At 37.0% G+C, this 20,104-nt stretch overlaps 1 protein-coding gene across 2 annotated transcripts in view; it reads left to right on the forward strand.

Moving 5' to 3' along the window:
• The first annotated feature begins 1,006 nt into the window (after positions 1-1,006).
• LOC135089067 (eukaryotic translation initiation factor 5B-like) overlaps positions 1,007-20,104 on the forward strand; it is a 19,431-nt gene continuing 333 nt past the window's right edge. Inside the window, exons 1-21 of one of the 2 annotated variants that reach the window (XM_063984279.1) lie at positions 1,007-1,166; positions 3,990-4,197; positions 4,879-5,373; positions 6,250-6,333; positions 6,702-6,768; positions 7,109-7,302; positions 7,692-7,856; positions 8,005-8,104; positions 8,734-8,922; positions 11,184-11,272; positions 11,516-11,653; positions 12,033-12,194; positions 12,525-12,742; positions 12,977-13,100; positions 14,081-14,248; positions 15,952-16,085; positions 16,758-16,977; positions 18,949-19,176; positions 19,440-19,583; positions 19,730-19,825; positions 20,027-20,104. The exon at positions 20,027-20,104 is cut by the window's right edge and continues 333 nt beyond it. In XM_063984279.1, the coding sequence (XP_063840349.1) occupies positions 1,135-1,166; positions 3,990-4,197; positions 4,879-5,373; positions 6,250-6,333; positions 6,702-6,768; positions 7,109-7,302; positions 7,692-7,856; positions 8,005-8,104; positions 8,734-8,922; positions 11,184-11,272; positions 11,516-11,653; positions 12,033-12,194; positions 12,525-12,742; positions 12,977-13,100; positions 14,081-14,248; positions 15,952-16,085; positions 16,758-16,977; positions 18,949-19,176; positions 19,440-19,583; positions 19,730-19,825; positions 20,027-20,104 (3,333 nt within the window). In that variant the 5' untranslated portion in view covers positions 1,007-1,134. The remainder of the gene's footprint in view (positions 1,167-3,989; positions 4,198-4,878; positions 5,374-6,249; positions 6,334-6,701; positions 6,769-7,108; positions 7,303-7,691; positions 7,857-8,004; positions 8,105-8,733; positions 8,923-11,183; positions 11,273-11,515; positions 11,654-12,032; positions 12,195-12,524; positions 12,743-12,976; positions 13,101-14,080; positions 14,249-15,951; positions 16,086-16,757; positions 16,978-18,948; positions 19,177-19,439; positions 19,584-19,729; positions 19,826-20,026) is intronic. The other variant, XM_063984290.1, reaches the window with a different exon arrangement.

The raw sequence follows: 20,104 nt of genomic DNA on the forward strand, positions 1-20,104 counted from the left end.
AATGAACTGTACGACACTTTTTATTTGTGCAGCACTCCAGGCAACTCCGCTGGTCTGTTCTTCAGTAGTAAGGTGGGCGGAACTCCGAGGAGCTAAAATTCTAAGCCCTTGTGATAAATTTAAAAGACGCTTTATATGTCTGTTCTTTAAATGTAACAACCATTAAACAAGAATAACCAATGTGTCTGCCTGTCTCTTTCCTTTGATCAGAAAAAAAAAAAGAATCGACCTTATATGATTACTTTTGTTCAACAGACAATATCACAAGGTCTGGAAGGCCATCAGTTCACTTCAAAATAGCATGAACTTCAAGGAACGAGTGGTTAACGCTGCTGTGGTCTCTGTGAGGGACACATTGCCAATGGACTTAGGACAGTTTTTCCTTGGGCAGCACTCTAGGCAATTCCGCTGGTCCGTTCTTCAGTGGTCAAGTGAGAACTGAAGAAGACACCTGATGATAATGATGATAATGATGATGATGATGGTGATGATGATGGTGATGATGATGATGGTAATGATGATGAAGGTGGTAATGATGATGCTGATGATGGTAATGATGATGCTGATGATGGTAATGATGATGATGATGGTAATAATGATAATGATGATGGTGATGATGATGATGATGATGGTGATGATGGTGAAGTCTGGTGTTAACCTTTGTAGCTGTTGTTCTAATGAGTGTCTTGGTTTTCTGTTGTATATATTCTTCTGAAAAAAAAAATAATAACTGGTTTATTTATTTATTTATTTATTTATTTTTTCCTTAGACTAATTTTCGATATCAATCAGTTTCATCAGACAGCAGTAAGTTTACATACATGTATTGACTAATGTCTTGTCGTGTAGCAAATGTAAATTATGTCTGATTTGCGCGTATGCCTCATAATGAGACGAGGAGAGTTCCATGGCTTCATATCGGTGAGTGTTGAGTTGTGTGCAGTGTGTATTTTCCTCATGGCAATGGATGAATACAGGAATAGTGACGCCGTGGAAAAATCGTGCTAATTGTTGTGAGAGGCCGAGAGGAGGCGCTGGTGGTAGTGGCTCACGACGGAAGGTTGTTGTCCATGCTGCCTTGCTCCATATGTTACTTGACCACTGAAATTACATGCTGGAAACGCAAATTGCAAGATGGGAAAGAAGAAGGGAAATAAAACCGAGACGTGAGTACGGTATAGTGGGGCGGGGGTGGGGATGGTGGGGACCAGGTAGAGCCCTAGGTGGCCAGGTCCACGCCAGGCCGGCCTGCTGGCTCCTCATTCAGGCTGTTTGCTTGGACCTGCATAATTACTTTGTGTGTAATCCTATGCATATTATTTTAAAATCAATTGTGTCTCGCTGTGAGAGATGCCAATGTGGCACACGAGTTGTCTGGTGGCAGGAGAGACAGGCACGCTGCTATACTGTTCCAGGACACTCATTTCTATGTTTATAATTCTCTATAATTTACCATTTGGTGTATTTTCGTGTTATTTGGCTATATATAGAGGAAGGCAGGGTGAGAAAGGGTGCTTGTGGCCATCTGGTCAACCTCTGCCACCACTTTCCATTTGACACATTTAGCAAAGGTCTGGATAAACTTTACATTAAGGCAGCCTTATGTGCGTTGACCAAACTCAGGTGATTAGTCAAAGTTAGGGCGAACTTCCAAGTACTGTACACAATTCTGGGAGAGACCTATTATATGGCAGCAATTTGCTTATGGGATCACCATATGGAGACAGGGTGGGGGTGTTGTCTCACAAAAAGAAAGTAATTAGGTGAAGTTAGGGTAGATTTATAGAACTGTATCCATCACTCATAGTTGAGGTTGTGTTTTTATGGTAAGCAGTATTGTATACTTCATTGTAAAGTACGTCTTTACTGTGGCATTATTTTTCAACTTAACGTAACCATCACAAATATCCTAACTCAGTTTGCATTAGCAATAATGTATATGACAATGGAGGATATATGTGGAGTTTAACATAATACCTTTATGCTTTATCTCTGTACTAATCCTAGCTTGTGGGCTTGGTGGAAAAATCAGGCTTTAGTATGGCAAAAGCGAGTACATAACTACTACACACCACTAACTAGCAGGGCCTCCATTCCTGCATGGTCGTGCTAACCAAGCACAAGAGACATTGTCTTATTAACACTGTGGCTTTCCAACATGGTGTTAAAGATGAAGCCCTGGTAATCAGTAGGTGAAGTACATGAGGATTAGTTGACAACTGTATGCAATCTCTGTTGGGAGGGGGAGGACAGAGCACAGTTTATGCTCTTATGTGTTTATTTTGCTTCATTCACTGTCATGATGCTTTACTGCTGTGATATGTCACTTGCAATATTAATTTTGCAAGTATATAAGGAGGTAATAGTGGAGGCAGATGGTCATTATGGGAGAGGATTTTGGATCCCAGGTGGAGGGGTGGCCAAGGCTCCTTGTTAAATTGTCATTTTTCAACCTGTACATATATTTTCCTTTTTCTCTTTTCTTGTTGCCACCAAGCCTTGGGATCTGGTGCAAAAGGCAAAACATGAGGCCACTTTCCTTGTGATCTGATTCTGTTTAATAATTTGAAGCTGAAATAATTTAACTCTGCATTAGTAATTAAAATTTTAATCATAATGCAAATCTGTTTTGGTGCACAGTACCTGGCTTCTCATCCCATTCAGAGGAAGATGACTTTCCTATAGTTTAGATAATTTAGCTTTGCTTTCTCAACACTGTGTAACAACCACTGAGTTTGATTAGGGTTTTAAAATTATTTGAATTTCAGTTCATTGCAGTACATGTGATGATGTGTTTGTTTCAGATGATCCTCATAGTATTCATTTATTTTTTTCTTTTGTTTTTAAAGGAACATATTCTTTATTTGTATACATTTTAAAGTATATATATATATATATATATATATATATATATATATATATATATATATATATATATATATATATATATATATATATATATATATATATATATATATATATATATAGTGCAAGATCCATCCTGAACAAGAAAAATTGACAGTGCAAAAAAATACTTCTGTTTTAATCATTCAATGAAAACTAATTTTATTAGAAAAATAAATGTTAAATAAAAAAAAATGCCAAGGAAAGTTTTCAGCAAGCAGCAAGAGGAGGTATAATGCTATATTCCACAGCTAATCTTTGGTTGCTTGGTGGCTTTTTTACTTATTAACTTGCTTGTGTGATTGAACTTGATTGTAGAATAGTTTCTTGTAAGGAAGAGGAAAGAATTGAGAGGAAGTGTGTGGGCCACAGTACAATGACAAAGACTGGAGTGGAATCTTACTCTTCACCTCCCTTCTCATCCTCCTCTTCCTTGTTCACATGCTGTTGTTTGATTGTTTTTTCTTATATACAATGTTTGCTGTGAGTCAGGGGAAAGTCTGCAGCAATAATAATATGTAATGTCTGTGTTGTAAGAAACAGTGGAACTGGCAGACTAGCGGCACGGAATACGTATTTGCCATTATCTTTCTTGGACTGAGGAAACCCTGTGAAAGCCCTGAGGATCTATGTCTCTTTTAGTTAGGAGCACCAGCATATGAGAGTAGAAAATAGCTGGATCTTGTATTTTTCTAATTTTTTTAATGAGACTTCTATACATGATAATCATTGAATGCATCAACTTATGTTTTAATGTTTTAGTTGGAATTTTTGATAATTAATAAGATTTCCTGGAAGTTACCTAGTGTATGATTCCCTTCATCATTGTGTGTGACATTAATTCATTTGTCATTGTCCTTGCCTGCTTGATTGGTCTCAGAAATCATTAGGAAATTTAGTCTTTCCTTATAGTGTCCAACTTCAACCTTGATTGATTATTTTTGCCCTTTTAATATGTGTATCATCTTTGTTTTTATTATTATTTGTTTTATTTATTTAATTTTTTTTTTTTAGATGTATGTCAACTTTATTTTATACTTGCCTCTTTTTTTCCCACACAATGTGTTGAATTGCATTTGTTCCAGAAATGGAGAGGTGGATGACTTGATACAAGATATTGAGAATGTTACTCCAAAGGAAGCTGGGAAGAAAGGCAAGAAGGGGAAGAAGAAGGGTGGGGATTGGGAAGATGATGTCTTGAAGGACCTGGAAGACATGACTCTGGAGGAAGAGGGTGGAGCAAAACCAGATGAACCTGAGGAGTTCCCTTCTGAGAAGAAAAAGAAAGAAAAGGTAGCTTTTATTTTATTTTATTTATTTTGGTCTAACTTTCTTTTATGTTCAAATTACTGTCTTTTAAGATTTTTATTGTTATTATAGATGACAGGAAATATTAGGTGTCTGATATTAGGAATACTACACACTATGCAAATATTCCATGCATATTTTTAGTTATGAAGAGCTAAACTAGCATTAGACATAAATTATCACTACTATCAGAATACTTCATCAGAGCCATGAAAACTACTTGGTATAAGGGAAAATTTAAGCACCCATGTTCATTTCTGGTGATTTTATAAGGATGGATATTTCTTCTTGGTCTTCATTTATTAATATGCAAATGAGTCTGTCTTGTCTTGTCATTTTACTCTTGCAAGCAGTACTTTTAAACCTTTTGGCTGGATTCACTTGAGCCACTTTTTGTGGTCAGTGGCCACAAATATAAATGCTTTGGAGTAAGGTATTGAACATACTTTCTTCCTATTTTATTTATTTTCAATTTTTTTTTTGCTATGACCCATATCCATCTCTCCCATTTGTTCTGGGTTGGGCCATGTTTAGTGGAGTTGCACAGACATTACTGTGTGTAGTATTACTACAATTGAGAATTAATGGAGTCTGCAGAATTGCATTGTAGGAAGTCTGAAGAGAATATTATTATCCACTCACATTATTATCTTTGTGCTAATTCAGAAATCAAAGAAGGCAGCAAAGAAAGACTCTGATGATGAAGAAGAGATTATTAAGCCTACTATGGGAGGAGGTTTTGCTGCTCTAATGGATGATATTGATGATCTTGGTGATGATGATGATGATGATGATGAAATGGAGGTGGAGCCATCTGAGAGTAAGCCCAAGAAGGATTCAAAGAAGAAAAAGAAAGAGGAGGCTGCAGAACCAGTCAGGGCAGCTGCTGAAGATGACAAGGGAAAGAAGGGCAAGAAGAAGAAAGGAAAGAAGAAGGATGATGATGAAGAGGACCTTGATAAAATTCTAGCTGAACTAGAGTCTGAGTACAAGGGAGAGAAGCCAAAGGAGGAGGTGAAGAAGGAGACCAAAATGGAAGACCTCCCAGTGCCAGAACCAGTGGAAGAAGACACTGGAAAAAAGAAAAAGAAGAAGAAAAAGGATCAGCCTGAGGAGCCAGCCACAGAAGTGTCTGCTCCAGCAGCAGATGAGGCAGCAGAGGTATGTCATTCGACTTTTTGTTGCTGTGCTAAATACAGCTTTTGCTTAGAAACAACTTATATTTTGTAAATGTGTATTGAATTAATTTAGGATATTGAAAATTTTTAAAAAATGTAACTTGATAAATAACAGTACATACTGCTATACCTGGTCTTGCTGTACTAAAACCATAATTATAAATCTTTGATTGAGTTGTAGGAGATGAGGAAATATGAGGGAGCATACAGGAATCAGGATAAGATAAGCCAGAAAAGTAGCTGGAGGTTGAAAAGGATTGATAAATAGAAATTATGGTGAGGCAGTAAGTAGTCCATAGGATGTTGACTTTTATATGGGTAAGATGCTTATGAGGTGTAAACATGAACTACTTAGACTAGGAACAAGAGTATAAATGTTAGGCAGAGTTAGAAGTGACTTAATGCTTGGGAGTGTTCTCAGAATTTGTGGGGCAAGGGACTAGGAGAATGTGTTGAGATGGTCTGGACATGTAGAGAAGGGTGAGGAAGAGTGGAGTGATAATCATATGCATCTGGTAATGTTTGAGTGGGCAGCAAGGAGACTAGAGATGAATGGCACCAAGCAGTGGAGGCCAGTTGGAATGTGGAATATTGATCGTAGAAGTGGCAGAATTTGTGAATGATTGCTAATGTGGCTGAAGTTGATTGGTCTTGAATTATGCTTTTTTTTAAATTTCAAAGAAACTGAAATTACACAGTATTTAATATGTTCAAAGTCATATCATGTCAGAAGAAATGGAACAATCCCAAGAAAGGTTTGAAAATTATGGAATTATAGTGAAATATTATTACTGTAATGAAGCACTGCCAGTCAATATATCATCTGTTGTCATATGTATAACAGTTGCTTGGTTTTTAGGAGGCAGCTAGTGATGAAAAGAAGGATGATGCAAAAGCAAAGAAGAAAAAGAAGAAGAAGGAAACACCAGAGGCTACACCAAAGGTAAGAAGAAGGACAATTGGTTATCAGTTGTAGCCTTCCTTGAAGTATTATTTTACTGTAGATGTCTCAAGTTTACATATGCAAAAATCAGTTTAGTTTGAGGACTTTCTTTTGGGGTCCTGAAGGCTGCTGCTCTATCTTTGTTTTCACATTTGTTCTCCTTTCATCCTGTCATGCACAGCCTCTTTCTCATTCTTCAGTCATCCTAGCATTAAGCACTTTTTCACTCTGTCCAGTCATGTGATTTGTTTTCTTTACTGTTGTGCTCCTCAATCCATGTATTACTCCATGCATCTTTATTATATTTAATCCCTTTGAGATGATGTATCAGTATATCATATCTAGATGCTTGTACTTTGCTTTGTCAGGCTGAATCATCGGAGACCAAAGAAGGCACAGCAGCCCCTCAGGAAGATGGAGAGGCTGAGGCTGAAGGTAAGTGAATTTGTGACTTTTGTATTTTTTTAATTGTGTTGTCCACCATGTGTGAATATAAGTTGTAAATTTATATGCATTGATTGTCGCCCACAAGTTGCCTATAATGAAAATTTCAGGAATAGGCAGGAAATCATTATTTATGCTTATCTCTTCTTTCTGTTAGAGTGAAGTATGAACGCATTTCAAATTTGTTATTTTTCATTCCTAAAAATCATTACTCCTTTAATGACCAACTGACATGTTTATTATCATCATCATCATAACTACAGATATATGAGATTTTAATATTACAGACTTCCTTAATGTAGATTCTGCTGAATTTATTTGACTTTTGCAGGGGAAGGTGCCAGTAAAAAGAAGAAGAAGAAAAAGAAGGGAGAAAAAGATGAAGAGGAAGATCTCAAGGCCAAGAAAGGTAAACCCAACAAAAAGATGTTAGCAGCCATGAAGGAAATGTTGGCCAAGCAGAAGGAGCAAGAAGAAAAACTAAAGGCTGAAGAGGAGGAACGGCAGAGGAAGGAGGAGGAGAGGGTGAGGAGTGCTGCCAGTTTTATTATTATTTGTTTATTTATTTTATTTATTTTGTTTATTTATTTTATTTATTTATTTTTTTTCAGCTAAGTTAATATGAGTGAGGTACTGGTAGGAAATCTGAAGATTAAAGTTGGGAATGTAGTTGCTGAAGGTGTAGTTGGCCCTTTGCAAGTGATGTATTTACAACCAACCAAAGTGTGGATGACAAATACCATATTTGGTAGATAAGACGACTTTCACATAAGATGGCTGCAAAAGTTGCTTGTACTAGTATTGTGTAATAGTAGTTAAATAGCTACAGATTTCAACTTAATCTTGTTTACAGCTTACATACTTGAACAAATACTTAATAATGAATATACTTTAGATAATTGTATTTTTTACAGTTAAGACAGATTGAAGAAGAAAAAAGGTTAGAACAAGAGAAGAAAGAACGTAAGAAACAAAAAGAGAAGGAAAGGAAAGAAAGGCTCAAAGCAGAAGGCAAGTTGCTGACTCCGAAACAGAAGCAGGATATGCGGCGTGCTCAGGGTCTTCTGGAGCATCTTAAGGTAAACCATTTCCAACAGTTGTCTAAGATTTCTGTGATAAGTCACACTAGTAAAGGCTGGATTGCAGTAAAATATGAAACAAACTATTTTGATTTATGCATATGCAATAGGTTGTCCAAGAGAGATCCATAGTCTTTATGTTTTCCAGGCACAGGGAGTCAGTTTGCCAGAAGCTGGAGAAAAGAGACCTCGGCCAGGCACACGAGTCAGGCCCAAGAAGAAGAGAGAGGATAAATCTGATGAGCAAGGTGAGCACATGGTTGAGAATATTGAATGTAAGGAAACAGAAGTGAAGTCCTTAAAGAGAAGTGTTTACACATACCATTAGTGTGTCTGTAGTATTAGGCAAGGTACTGAAATATGAATGAGGTAAGTCAGCATAGTTTCAGGAATTTAAACCAGAAGTAGTAGACTTAAATGGTTCAGAAGATGGTAGGGAGAGAGATTACTTATGATGTGAAGGTATAGCTGAGTCATATGTACCATATCTCTGAGGTGGAACAATGCTATCACCATATTCTCTGCTTATAAGAAATGACCAAAATGCTGAAATGAATAGAGCTCATTCACATAGAAAAAAGGATAATTTGAAGTACTCAGAGAATGGTAATAAGATTAAGTCCTACAGATAGATTAGCTACAAAGCTGGCAAATAAACTAGAAGAATAGATATGGGACTTATTTAGAGAAATGAGCTGACTGTTTGAAAGCAAAGACTATGTAGATGGAAGGGTAGAGCTGGGCAGCTGGGCAACAAAGTTTTTGATGTGATTACAAAATTTTAGGGGTTGTTTTTTCAAGTTCATTGATAATTAGGTAGTGAATTAATACAATAAGTATGTATTGCTCTAAATTACTGATTTTGGCTATATTTCAGAAGACCAACAAGAGCAGCTGCAGAGTGAGTCTGAGAAGATGGAAGCAACAGAAGTGCTTAAAGGAGGAGAGGAGGAGGTGGCAGATTCATGGGATCAAATGGAAGAAGAGGAAGAGGAAGAAGAGGATGTCAAAGATGCTTGGGATGAAACTGATGATGATGATGATGAAGAGGATGAAGAGGAAGATGGTATAGCAATATTATTTGATATTTTTTTCTTTTTCTAATCTTCACTATTTAGAAATGCAGTTTATATGTGTATAAGGATTTGTCATTGTCATGTGTACCTGAGAGCAGTTTGCCAAATGATGTGGTTACTTGTATGTACATGATGTATCAAGTTCTTGAGGCTCATATGCCCCTCATCAGGATCTCATGCTTTCCTTAGTCAGCCTGCTGACACTACCTTCCTCAGGTGTTTCACATGCTTCACTTGGACATCTTTGCTTCTCAGGAAACCAGTGCAGTCTGCCTGCCCTGACCATTTATTAGTGTACTTAATTCCAAGTTTTCAGTATTACATGTACTGGTTCATTTCTCAGTGCAGTAGTGTACCTCAACCTTGCTGTACTCATTGCAGTCTGCTTCTTTTTCAGAAGTTCCAAGGATGATGTTGAAGATCACAGTTTTACATGAATTATTATCATCAGCCCATTAGGTGCCAAGCATTTTTCACAAACTTTCCCCTGATGCTGAGCAAATTTAGATATTTTGTTTATTTATTCTCTCTATTTATTTGTTTATTATTATTATTATTATTATTATTATTATTATTATTATTATTATTATTATTATTATTATTATTTTATTTATTTATTTCTTTTTTTTTTTTTTTTTTTTTTTTTTTTTTTTGCTGAAACATGTAGAATAATTAGAAAACACATAACAAAGAGTTTTTGCCACACACCTCTTATCATTTCCGTGATTTTTAGGCACTAAGTTTCTGATATTTGGAGTCCTGTAGACTTGCAAGCACCAGGGGACTTGCCTAGCCAAATTTGGAGATCTGTAGAAGATAGTTATAGGGCACTAACCCTTATATTCCGGTGATTAAACTATTTTCCTATAAGCCATGACGGGTAAAAATCATAAACCTAGAAATTGTCAGAAGACTGTTTGAATACTACTATTTTTTTTTCTCTGTGTTATTCTGAATACAATGACGTACTTTATAGCTCGATGTGATCTCTGAAAAGATTAGTTATGGCTTATCAAGGATCTCGCTGTGTGATCTGTCAACCAGAAACAGCCTGGAGAAGACACACACACACACACACACACACACACACACACACACACACACACACACACACACACATAATAATAGGGAAGGATCTGAGTTCCTTCCCTATTATCAGGCTGTCCGTGTCCTTCGCTGTTATCAGGTCCCTTGGCTCTTATCAGGGTACTTTCCACACGGTGGGTCGCTGGGTTGCCAAGTGTCGCCCTCAGAATGGGAGGATAGCTTAGTTACCGCTAAATATACAGAGCTAGTGGCAACACTACAGGTGGAAACAGATGCCAGACACTTCCACGCGCCATCTGACTCGAGAAACCGCGCTTGGAGCTCAAAATTGAGGTGCGAAAATTCTTGATTACGGGAACGATCGCCGTCGCTACGGACGCACTGATGCAATCGTTCATATATGATCACCGGAATGAAAGGGCTAAGGAGGCTGAGGGCATGGGATGAAGGAGATTGAAATATGTAAAGGTCAGACATGAGTTATGAGTTGTGAGCCTATGAGCTGAGCTATGTATATGCAAAGTTAGAGGTTTTGTGTTTTGACGCTCAAAAATGTTTAAATGTAAATGTGCATAAATTGTTGTTTTCAACAAATATCATAAAAATCAATAACTAGAAGTAGATAGCATATATATATATATGTTTTTGTTGCCCTTGGCCAGTGTCCTTCCTACATAAAAAAAATAATAAATATATATATATATATATATATATATATATATATATATATATATATATATATACACACACACACATACAATAATTTTAGGTATTTTATTAATTCATAAGGTAATTTATGAGTCACTAAAGTACATGTTTCATGTTACTTCTTTTATAATTATTTCTTGTATGATAAAACACTAATGCTATCGAGGCTTTGTTAATTTTATATACACTATTCACTACACATTTCACATGTCTTAGATATTCTTTGCATGGTAAGACATCCCTGTACTGGTCAGGAATGGAACTGATACCTTCAGGCTTAGTGGTGGGTGATGGTCAGTGAGAGGGAAGGGTAAAGGTATAAAAAATATCCTGACAAAGTATGAAAAGCCTCCCAGTCAAAATATGCCCATAGTGATTTTTTTTTAAATCACCCCCATAAATATACTGCACTGGCACACAGTGTGTGCCAACCTATTGCTGTAAATATAAGGCGCTGACATTCTGGGAATTTATATGTGTGTTTATCTCATTCTAGATACATCAGAGGCTACAAAGGCATCCTTAGATACAAAGAAGAGTGAAAGGGATGATGACAATGAAGATGAAGATGAGGAGAGTGAAGAGGTGATGTAAAGCTTGGATTTTTCAAAGGAATTACTTTAATATTCTAATGTTTCCAGTAACTTGTGATGTCCTGTTTAAATAACTGACCGTAAAGCTGTTGATTCATATATACAATTCTTAATGTGGTGGTTATTGAAACATACTGTAATATACAAACAAAATTAAAGAAAACTTGATAATGGTCACAGAATAATACATGAATGTAGGTACTTTCATTTTTAAAATAAAGGTCTTACTTTATAGGAAAGTGAGAGTGAAGACTCTGAGGATGAACGGCAGACAGAAGCAGAGAAACGGAAACAAAGAGCCTTGATGAGGATAGCAAAGAGGAAAGAGGAGAGTGAGAAGAAACTCACGTTGGATAACCTCCGTGCACCTGTGGTATGTACATGCTTTCATTACTACTGTGAGCACCATCTAGGGCTTCTTTCCCTTTATGAGATGGTAATGAGCTGATTCTCTCTCTCTCTCTCTCTCTCTCTCTCTCTCTCTCTCTCTCTCTCTCTCTCTCTCTCTCTCTCTCTCTCTCTCTCTCTCTCTCTCTCTCTCTCTCTCTCTCTCTCTCTCTCTCTCTCTCTCTCTCTCTCTCTCTCTCTCTCTCTCTCATTATTTTTTCTCATGCGTTCTTACTACTTTCAGGAAGCATGTTTTGTACCACTTTGTAAGTGCAAAAGGGATTGTTGATATGGATGGGTATGTGTAAGGCATGAAGATTAGGAAGTTGCTTTATGAAAAGTCTGAATAATTGTGAAAATCTCAGGTGTGTGTGTTGGGGCATGTTGACCACGGAAAGACCAAGATCTTGGACAAGCTGCGGCGAACCAATGTGCAGGAAGGAGAGGTGGGCGGCATCACCCAGCAGATTGGTGCCACCAACGTGCCCACCCACGGCATCCAGAGGCAGACACACATGGTCAAAGATGTGAGGAGTTTATAGCTTGTCTGTTCAATCATTCTTCTGCCACACTGGTTTGTACTTAATAAAAGTTAAGAGGTTGTGTAGTTTGCATCTACTCAGTTTTTAGAGAAGAGCATGTAAATAGGACTTTTTACATTTATTTTTTAGGATAGTTAAAATGAAGTTAACTGGTTATAAAGACCACATGCATGAAGTTCATGGTGATGAACAAGAAATGCATTAATAGCTCTGAGTTTTGGCTCTCAGTGTGAGGTTTAGTTTTCACACTGATTAAAATTAAAAACTAATATCATTTGTATTAATTCCTTCCTCCTTCCCTCTCTCTCTTCCCAGTTTGACATGGGCAAGCTCAAGTTCCCTGGCCTGCTCATCATTGACACACCTGGTCACGAGTCCTTCAGTAACCTGCGGTCCAGGGGCTCCTCCCTGTGTGACATAGCTATCCTGGTTGTAGACATCACGCAGGGACTGGAACCTCAAACAGTAGAATCAATAAATCTGTTGAAGAAGAAAAAAACTCCATTTGTTGTGGCCCTTAATAAGGTGGACAGGTAAGGGAAAATAAGGTGATAGATTATTTATTTCTTGATTTATTTATTTCTTGATTTATTTATTTTTTCTCAAGGCAAATAAGCATTTTATGGATAATTATTATTTTTCTCATAATCTCTTGGTAGTTAGATTAATATTTTTCATGTGCATATGATTGGAAGAGTGGAAGACATATGAGATAAGCAGGGATGAAATGATGTGGGTTGTGAGGGAGTGTTTCTTGCTTGGTACAGAGTATTTGAGTGGGTGTCCAACCCTTCTAAGGATATCAGGGAGATAATCAAGACACAGAAGGAGCCATCAAAGAATGACTTTGAACGAAGGTGTAAGGAAATCATCCAGGGACTCAATATTCAGGTAAGTAATGCATCCACCATACATCCTTTATGAAATTACATGAATAGAATTTCTAAAATTATATCAGTTTGATGTTCATGGTGAATTTTTTATTCTATTGTATTTTTAAAGTATGGATATTTAAAGCTGGGGTAGTGAGAAAAAACTGGCAGAGATGGCTCAGAACATCTTAACTTCATAGAAGCTGTTTTAATAAGAGATGAGAAGTGAAGTTTCCTGTTTAGATTATTATGTAAAGGACAGACTGAGGATATTCAGTGTAAAAAAGGGGTAAAGTTGAGTGTCATTGAAGAAGAGGGGACAGTTATCTGGAAGATTGTGTTGAGTTGATAGATGAAAGAATTTGGTTTGTGAGGTATTGAACAGCATAGAGTTTGCTCAGTCAAATTTTTTTTTTATTGGAAGTCAAGTGTTCTATGGCTTCTCTGCTTGAGTTGTTTAATTCTTGAAGGATTGGACATCTAAGAAAAAATGTGGAAAAGTACAGTGGTATCATCATTCTAGGAGTGGATAGGACAAAAATTTTGGTTCACTAAGTATGAGGTTTGACAATACTTTTGATCAGGAAATTCCTGAAGAAAATAAAGTATAGGGTGATATGCTATAGCTGCATTTGGCCTCACTGCTGATCACTGTCCTATTGGCCTTTGAGCTTGTAGCAGATGACATCCAATACCACAATGAAGGACAACTGTGATATCTGAGTTTCCAGTTTACCTTCCCCAAGTTTCTCCAGATACCCATTTATTGACTAACCTGAAGAAAAGGCTAACAGCTGGTTGAGTTGTGTGCTGGCTGCCTCTGCCTAGAGCTGAAGCAGGGCTTTGGATTAGGATTGGTAGCCAGGCACACTACCTTCTGCATCATGGAGTATCTCTGAAAAAGCCAATGCCCAAATGTATTTCATATTTTAGGACTGTAATGTATCATAATTAATTATTCAGAATAATGCTCCTGATAACAAGTATTTTGTATTACAGGGATTGAATGCTGCTCTGTTTTGGGAGAATCCAGATGCTCGCCAGTATGTGTCCCTTGTGCCTACCAGTGCTATCTCTGGAGATGGCATGGGCAACCTGATATCTCTTGTGTGTGACATGTGCCAACAGAGGCTGAGCCGGCGCCTCATGTTCAACGAGGAGCTGCAGGTGCGGAAAGATACTCGTTTTGAGTTACTGGCAGCTTTCAATGAAACATGCTATAGTGGTGCTTTTATTTTTTTTATTATTGTTAATGTTATTTATTTATTTTATTTATTTATTTATTTGCTAGTTTTTAACTTTTATTAGTTTTCCCTACTTCATTCAGGGTTGGAAAACCTGGGTTTAAAAAAAACCCTTTGGGTTTTTTGGGGGGTTTATTATTTTTTTGTGATTTTATTTTTTGGGGGTTATTTATTTTTTGTTTATTCCTCATATATATATATATATATATATATATATATATATATATATATATATATATATATATATATATATATATATATATATATATATATATATATATATATATATATATATCAGTTGTAAATAAACAGTTAAAAAGTAATTTAGAGCAAAACATAAGGTTTGAAGTGTTATCTGAAGGACAGACACTTGCTTAAATCATGTTGATACAGGTTGGTCTTGTTGGACAAAGCTTGTGTTAACTTGTATTGTACAGGAAATGAACAGGTGAAACTTGACCACTTTTCCATTTTTTATGTATATGTACAGATGGCTCCCTACTTGATGAAGCAGCCTTCCTACCCTTATTTTTAGCTAAAGCCACTCATGGGATTTTAATAGGTAAATATCATTGGTCAGAAGTCATGATGTGTCAAGCCCTGGACACTGTTCATTAGTTTCTTACCTTTATGTAGTAGGTAAAGTCACTCGTGGTGAGTTTCTGTGGTTTTCAGGTGAATGTCAAAGGTGGACGTATAAAAATATGTATATTTAGATATATGTACAGAGTTCTGGGAGAAGGGTGTGACGTGTACAGAACAATGGATGCCCTCTATGTGGTACAGTGTTACACTCTGGCAAGAAACTGCCGCAGCTGGCTAGAGGGATGCTTATTGCCTTCAAAACATGCTGACAGTAGAAATATGGGTGGATTGACTGCACTCACAGTACATGAATATATTCATAATTATAACCCTCTAATTACATAAATAAAGGCAAGGGAAAAAACTCCTTATAGCTAGGAATAATACATGCCAAAATACATGAGAGAGTGATTAACTATGGAGAATACTTAGATAATATAATGTTGGTGCTACCGATTACTTATCGATGGCAATAAAAGGGCTAGGGAAAGTTCCATGGTGTGTGTGTGTGTGTGTGTGTGTGTGTGTGTGTGTGTGTGTGAAGTAGGATCATATCCACACCACCCTTATCTGCCAACATCCATTATCTACACATTCATATATGTATACATACACCTATATTGCTAACTAGGCAAGGCATTATAAATACAATACACATTATTATTAATTATGTGACACTGTTACACCCATCTTTACATTTGTAAACATTATTTGTCAATATGATATAAAACTATATATATATATATTATTTATTATTATTATTTTTTTTGGGGGGGGGAGGGAGGGGGTGGAGGTTAATGCCAACCCTGACCTCATTCATATTCAAAGACTTTATAACTGATTCACCCCACTGCATAAGATGACTAAAAGGGGGATAAAATGAGGAAATTGGGAATCCCCTCTTGTTTATTCTCACCATGATGGCTACCATTCTTGTGGGTATGTTAGCCTTGTAGTATGTTACTTGTGTGGAGAAAGGAAATACTTCCCATGTATTTTGTAAATTGATACTCAACTGTTCCTTCTCTCTGTCTCTCTCAGTGCACAGTGTTGGAGGTGAAGACTATCCAGGGTCATGGGACCACCATTGATGTCATTTTGATCAATGGCAGACTTCGTGAGGGTGACACCATCATCCTGGCTGGCACTGAGGGCCCCATTGTCACACAGATCAGGTGGGTGAAGACAAGTTTTGGTAAAAATAAGAAGTGTATTAACCACAGTGGTAGATTGGGAAAATCCTGTTTAAAGTTTTGGAATTTTCCTGAAATTTATTACTTACTCTGTTGTGCATGTAATTAATGCATGAGTTGTGACCTTTTAACAGTAATAATAAGGGAAACGTTATTTTCCTCTAGTTTGGATACTTCTTCACATATTAAAATTGTTTTAAGGTAATTTTAACAATCTTTGTAACCAATATATTTCTTGTTAGAGATTTACATAACTATCTTTCACTATATCAGACAGATAAGGAGCAAGTCTTGTCAGGCATCTGAACTTTGGAGATGGCTTTCATACATAGTAGGCATAAGAAACATGTAAGACTAGTAAAAGACCAAAGAGTGAGTTAATGTTAATTGAAGAGCAGGTCTTATGAGAAATGTGAGGCAGTAGCATGAATAAGAAAATGTAATGAATAATTTGTTAGTATGTTTTAGAATACAAATATCTATAAGATGGAGACGCATTATTTAAGAAATGTGCAGCATTAAAATGCATTTTTGATTGAAATGGATTCCTTCATTTAGCTTTATTTATTCATTTGTTTTATGAGGTATCATTCCACATGTTAAAAAAGTATTGCTTTAGCAAGGATTTAATTTTGTGTTGGTCACGCCTTTCAGGTCTCTTCTCCTGCCCAAGCCACTTAAGGAGATCAGGGTGAAGGGTCAGTATGATGAGTTCAAGGAGATAGCAGCTGCGCAAGGTGTCAAGATTGCTGCCCGGGACCTGGAGAAAGCCATTGCTGGGCTGAACCTCCAAGTGGCCTACCATGAAGATGAGGTGGAACTCCTGAAGGAGGAGGTAGACAAGGAATTCAAAGCTGCCATGCGTTCCATTAAGGCAAGTTTAATTTAATTCCCTCTTCTTCATCCTCATGGGTTTCAACTTGGTGTACCTACTTAGTTTTTTTTTGTCCTATGACCTCAAGTCTTAAATTTCATGATTTTAAGTTACTAGAGAAGGTCATGGATGATGTGGCATGTTATACTTTTCCTCTACCTTCACTTACAGATTATATCATGTCTGTTACTGAAATTTTTTGGAAGTTTTCTCTGCCTTCTCAGACCTTGATCCTTGGAAAACTTGTGGCTTGATATGGAGTCCCTCCTATTGCTTTCTGCAGATGTGATTCCATGCTTGCTCCTTATCAGATCAAACTCTTCTGACTCCATCTACACCTAGCTTTTCTTCTTTTATAGAAGTTTGCCTACAGTCATCCTGTTAATGAAAAATTACTGCTCTAGTCCCTCAAACTATTGACATATCGTGTAGGTTTTCTGTCTTTCAAAAGTTTTATTATGTCCCCAACAGAAAGAGTCCTAAACATTGGTCTAGTTATAATCTTTCTGATTGTCAGCCTGAATTCCTTAAAGGCTGATCCATTGATGATCTTATTAAATCTTGGTCATTCATTCTTATGGATTTAAGACAAACTTTTGTTGTTTTCTTAGACATAAAGGAAACTTTTGAAAGAGTCTTCCATAATCATTAACTTGTAAGCTTTCTTTACATGAACTCATCTCTCTTTGCCTTTATTGTAAGACAACTGAAAAGGATTGGGAACTCTTCTCTCTTAAAGGAGGTGAAAATACAGAAGCAGGCAGGGAGTTCCAGAGTTTACCAGAGAGGGTGATGAATGATTGAGAATGCTGGTTAACTCTTGCATTAGAAAGGTGGACAGAATAGGGGTGAGAGAAAGAAGAAAGTCTTGTGAAGCAAGGCCATGGGAGGAGGGGAGGCATGCAATTAGCAAGATCAGAAGAGCAGTTAGCATGAAATTAATGGTAGAAGATAGCAAGAGGTACACCACTGTGGTGATGAGAAAGAGGCTGGAGACAGTTAGTTAGAGGAGAGGAGCTTTTGATTCTACCCTGTCTAAAAGAGTGGTATGAGTGGAACTCCCTCAGACATGTGAAGCATACTCCATACATGGACAGATAAGGCCCCTGTACAGAGTTAGCAGCTAGAAGGGTGAGAAAAACTGGCGTAGACCTCATCCGTGATTGCACCATCATCTGATGGCATGATGTAAAGGTCTTGGGCTTCTTTTTTGCTTTATCATTCCACTAGATTAATCTTCATCACTGCTTTCATTTTCTTCAGACTTATTTAATTTCTCAAGGTTTTCTAGTATGTCATTCAAAGTCAGTTGTACGAGAAACAAGGAAAAAAATATGTATGTAGCACTATGTATGCGATATATATATGTTATTACAAAGGATGGGCATTAATACAGAGTGAGCTAAATTAAATTTTAAGTATTTTCATCAATACAGCAGATCCCTCCATGCATAATAGTTATATAAATGAAGAAGTACAGATGCTGGTAGTTGTGTCAGTGCAACCATATTGAGTAACTGGATGGTGATAGTTGAGTTAGTGCAACTTATTCTTTATATATTTTTTGCAAAGCTGTCATCTGCATCATATCAAATAGGTCATGGTTTAAAAAGTACCTGCCATGAAACAGTACATTAAATATTAATTTAATAGGGGCCTGAACAAATATTCAACTCTCATTTTCCTTACATACCTCTTTCTTTGTGAAGACAATTTTTTTTAAATACAGCTTCTTCCACCAGTTTCCCCATTAAGATGATGCAACATCAAGGGTCACACGAACCTTCCTGTATGAGAGATGACTGTACTGGCAGCCCAAGAAGTTACTGGATGTATCATGCAATTTCCTTAATGTAGTTCAACATCATATTTCACCTTGTTATACTTTGTGTTTGTGCACCAATTGGCTCAAATGGGTTAAGGGAGGTGCACACTTGACATGCTATTTTAACATCATTTCTTGCTTCACAGGTGAAGGAACGTGGGGTGTATGTTCAAGCCTCCACCCTGGGAGCCCTGGAAGCCCTGCTTGAATTCTTTAAGGCCAACAATGTGCCTTACTCTGGAATCCGTGTGGGACCAGTTGTCAAGAGGGATGTGATGAGGGCAGCAGCTATGTTGGAACATGACCCTATGTATGCTGTGATCTTGGCTTTTGATGTCAAGGTGGAGAAGGATGCACAGGAGCTTGCTGACAAGGTGAGTCCAGTGCACTGCAACATAATACATTTTGCCAGCATCCCTGGGGAGTATAGAGGGCTTCTTTATTTTTCCAGTTTATCTGTGTGCACTGTTCCCCTCAGTCTTGTGTTTTGTTGCTCATAGATAGATAGATTTTACTGTGTGCATCACATGACCTTTGGAGAAGAGGCAAGTTTTTTAAACAGGAATACTAAATGACTTTGAACAAATGAACATTTTATAATTATTTCATATTTGATGTACAATATCTTCATCCACAGGAGGGTGTAAAAATCTTCTCTGAGGAAACTATATACCATTTGGGTGACCGTTATGTGGAGTATATTAAAGAATACAAAAAGAAGAAACAAGATGAGTTTAGAAGTGTAGCAGTATTCCCTTGCAAACTCAAAATCATCCCAACTGTGAGTAATATGTAATGTTCATATTAATATTTGATACTAATTATCCCACCTGAGTAATATGCAATATAGATCTTTGATACTTAACATTAATAGAGATGTTTTTATTTGAAAATATAATGTTGAACTCATCATTGTCATACTTCCAGGCCATTTTCAACAAGCGTGATCCCATTGTGCTGGGTGTGACTGTGGATGCTGGTATCCTGAGGACTGGTACTCCACTGTGTGTTCCTTCCAAAGAGGTAGCTCCCTCAGCATATTCCTACTTTATTTAAGTATGAGGGACACTGGATAAGAGATGCATAAATTTAGGAAGAAAAAGCCACTAAGGTACCAGTTCCTAAAGGAAAGGGCCAAAAAGCATGTACATTTTTTAAGGGTTTTGTTTTATTATCAGGTTTCTTTGTTTATTTTTCAGTAAGTAAATGTAACATTTCTTTCAGTTTGTTGAGATTGGCATTGTGACATCAATGGAATTTGACCACAAGAATGTAGACCTGGCCAAGAAAGGTGTGGACGTG

This window comes from Scylla paramamosain, chromosome 3 (assembly GCF_035594125.1).
Source record: "Scylla paramamosain isolate STU-SP2022 chromosome 3, ASM3559412v1, whole genome shotgun sequence".
NCBI lineage: Eukaryota > Metazoa > Arthropoda > Malacostraca > Decapoda > Portunidae > Scylla > Scylla paramamosain.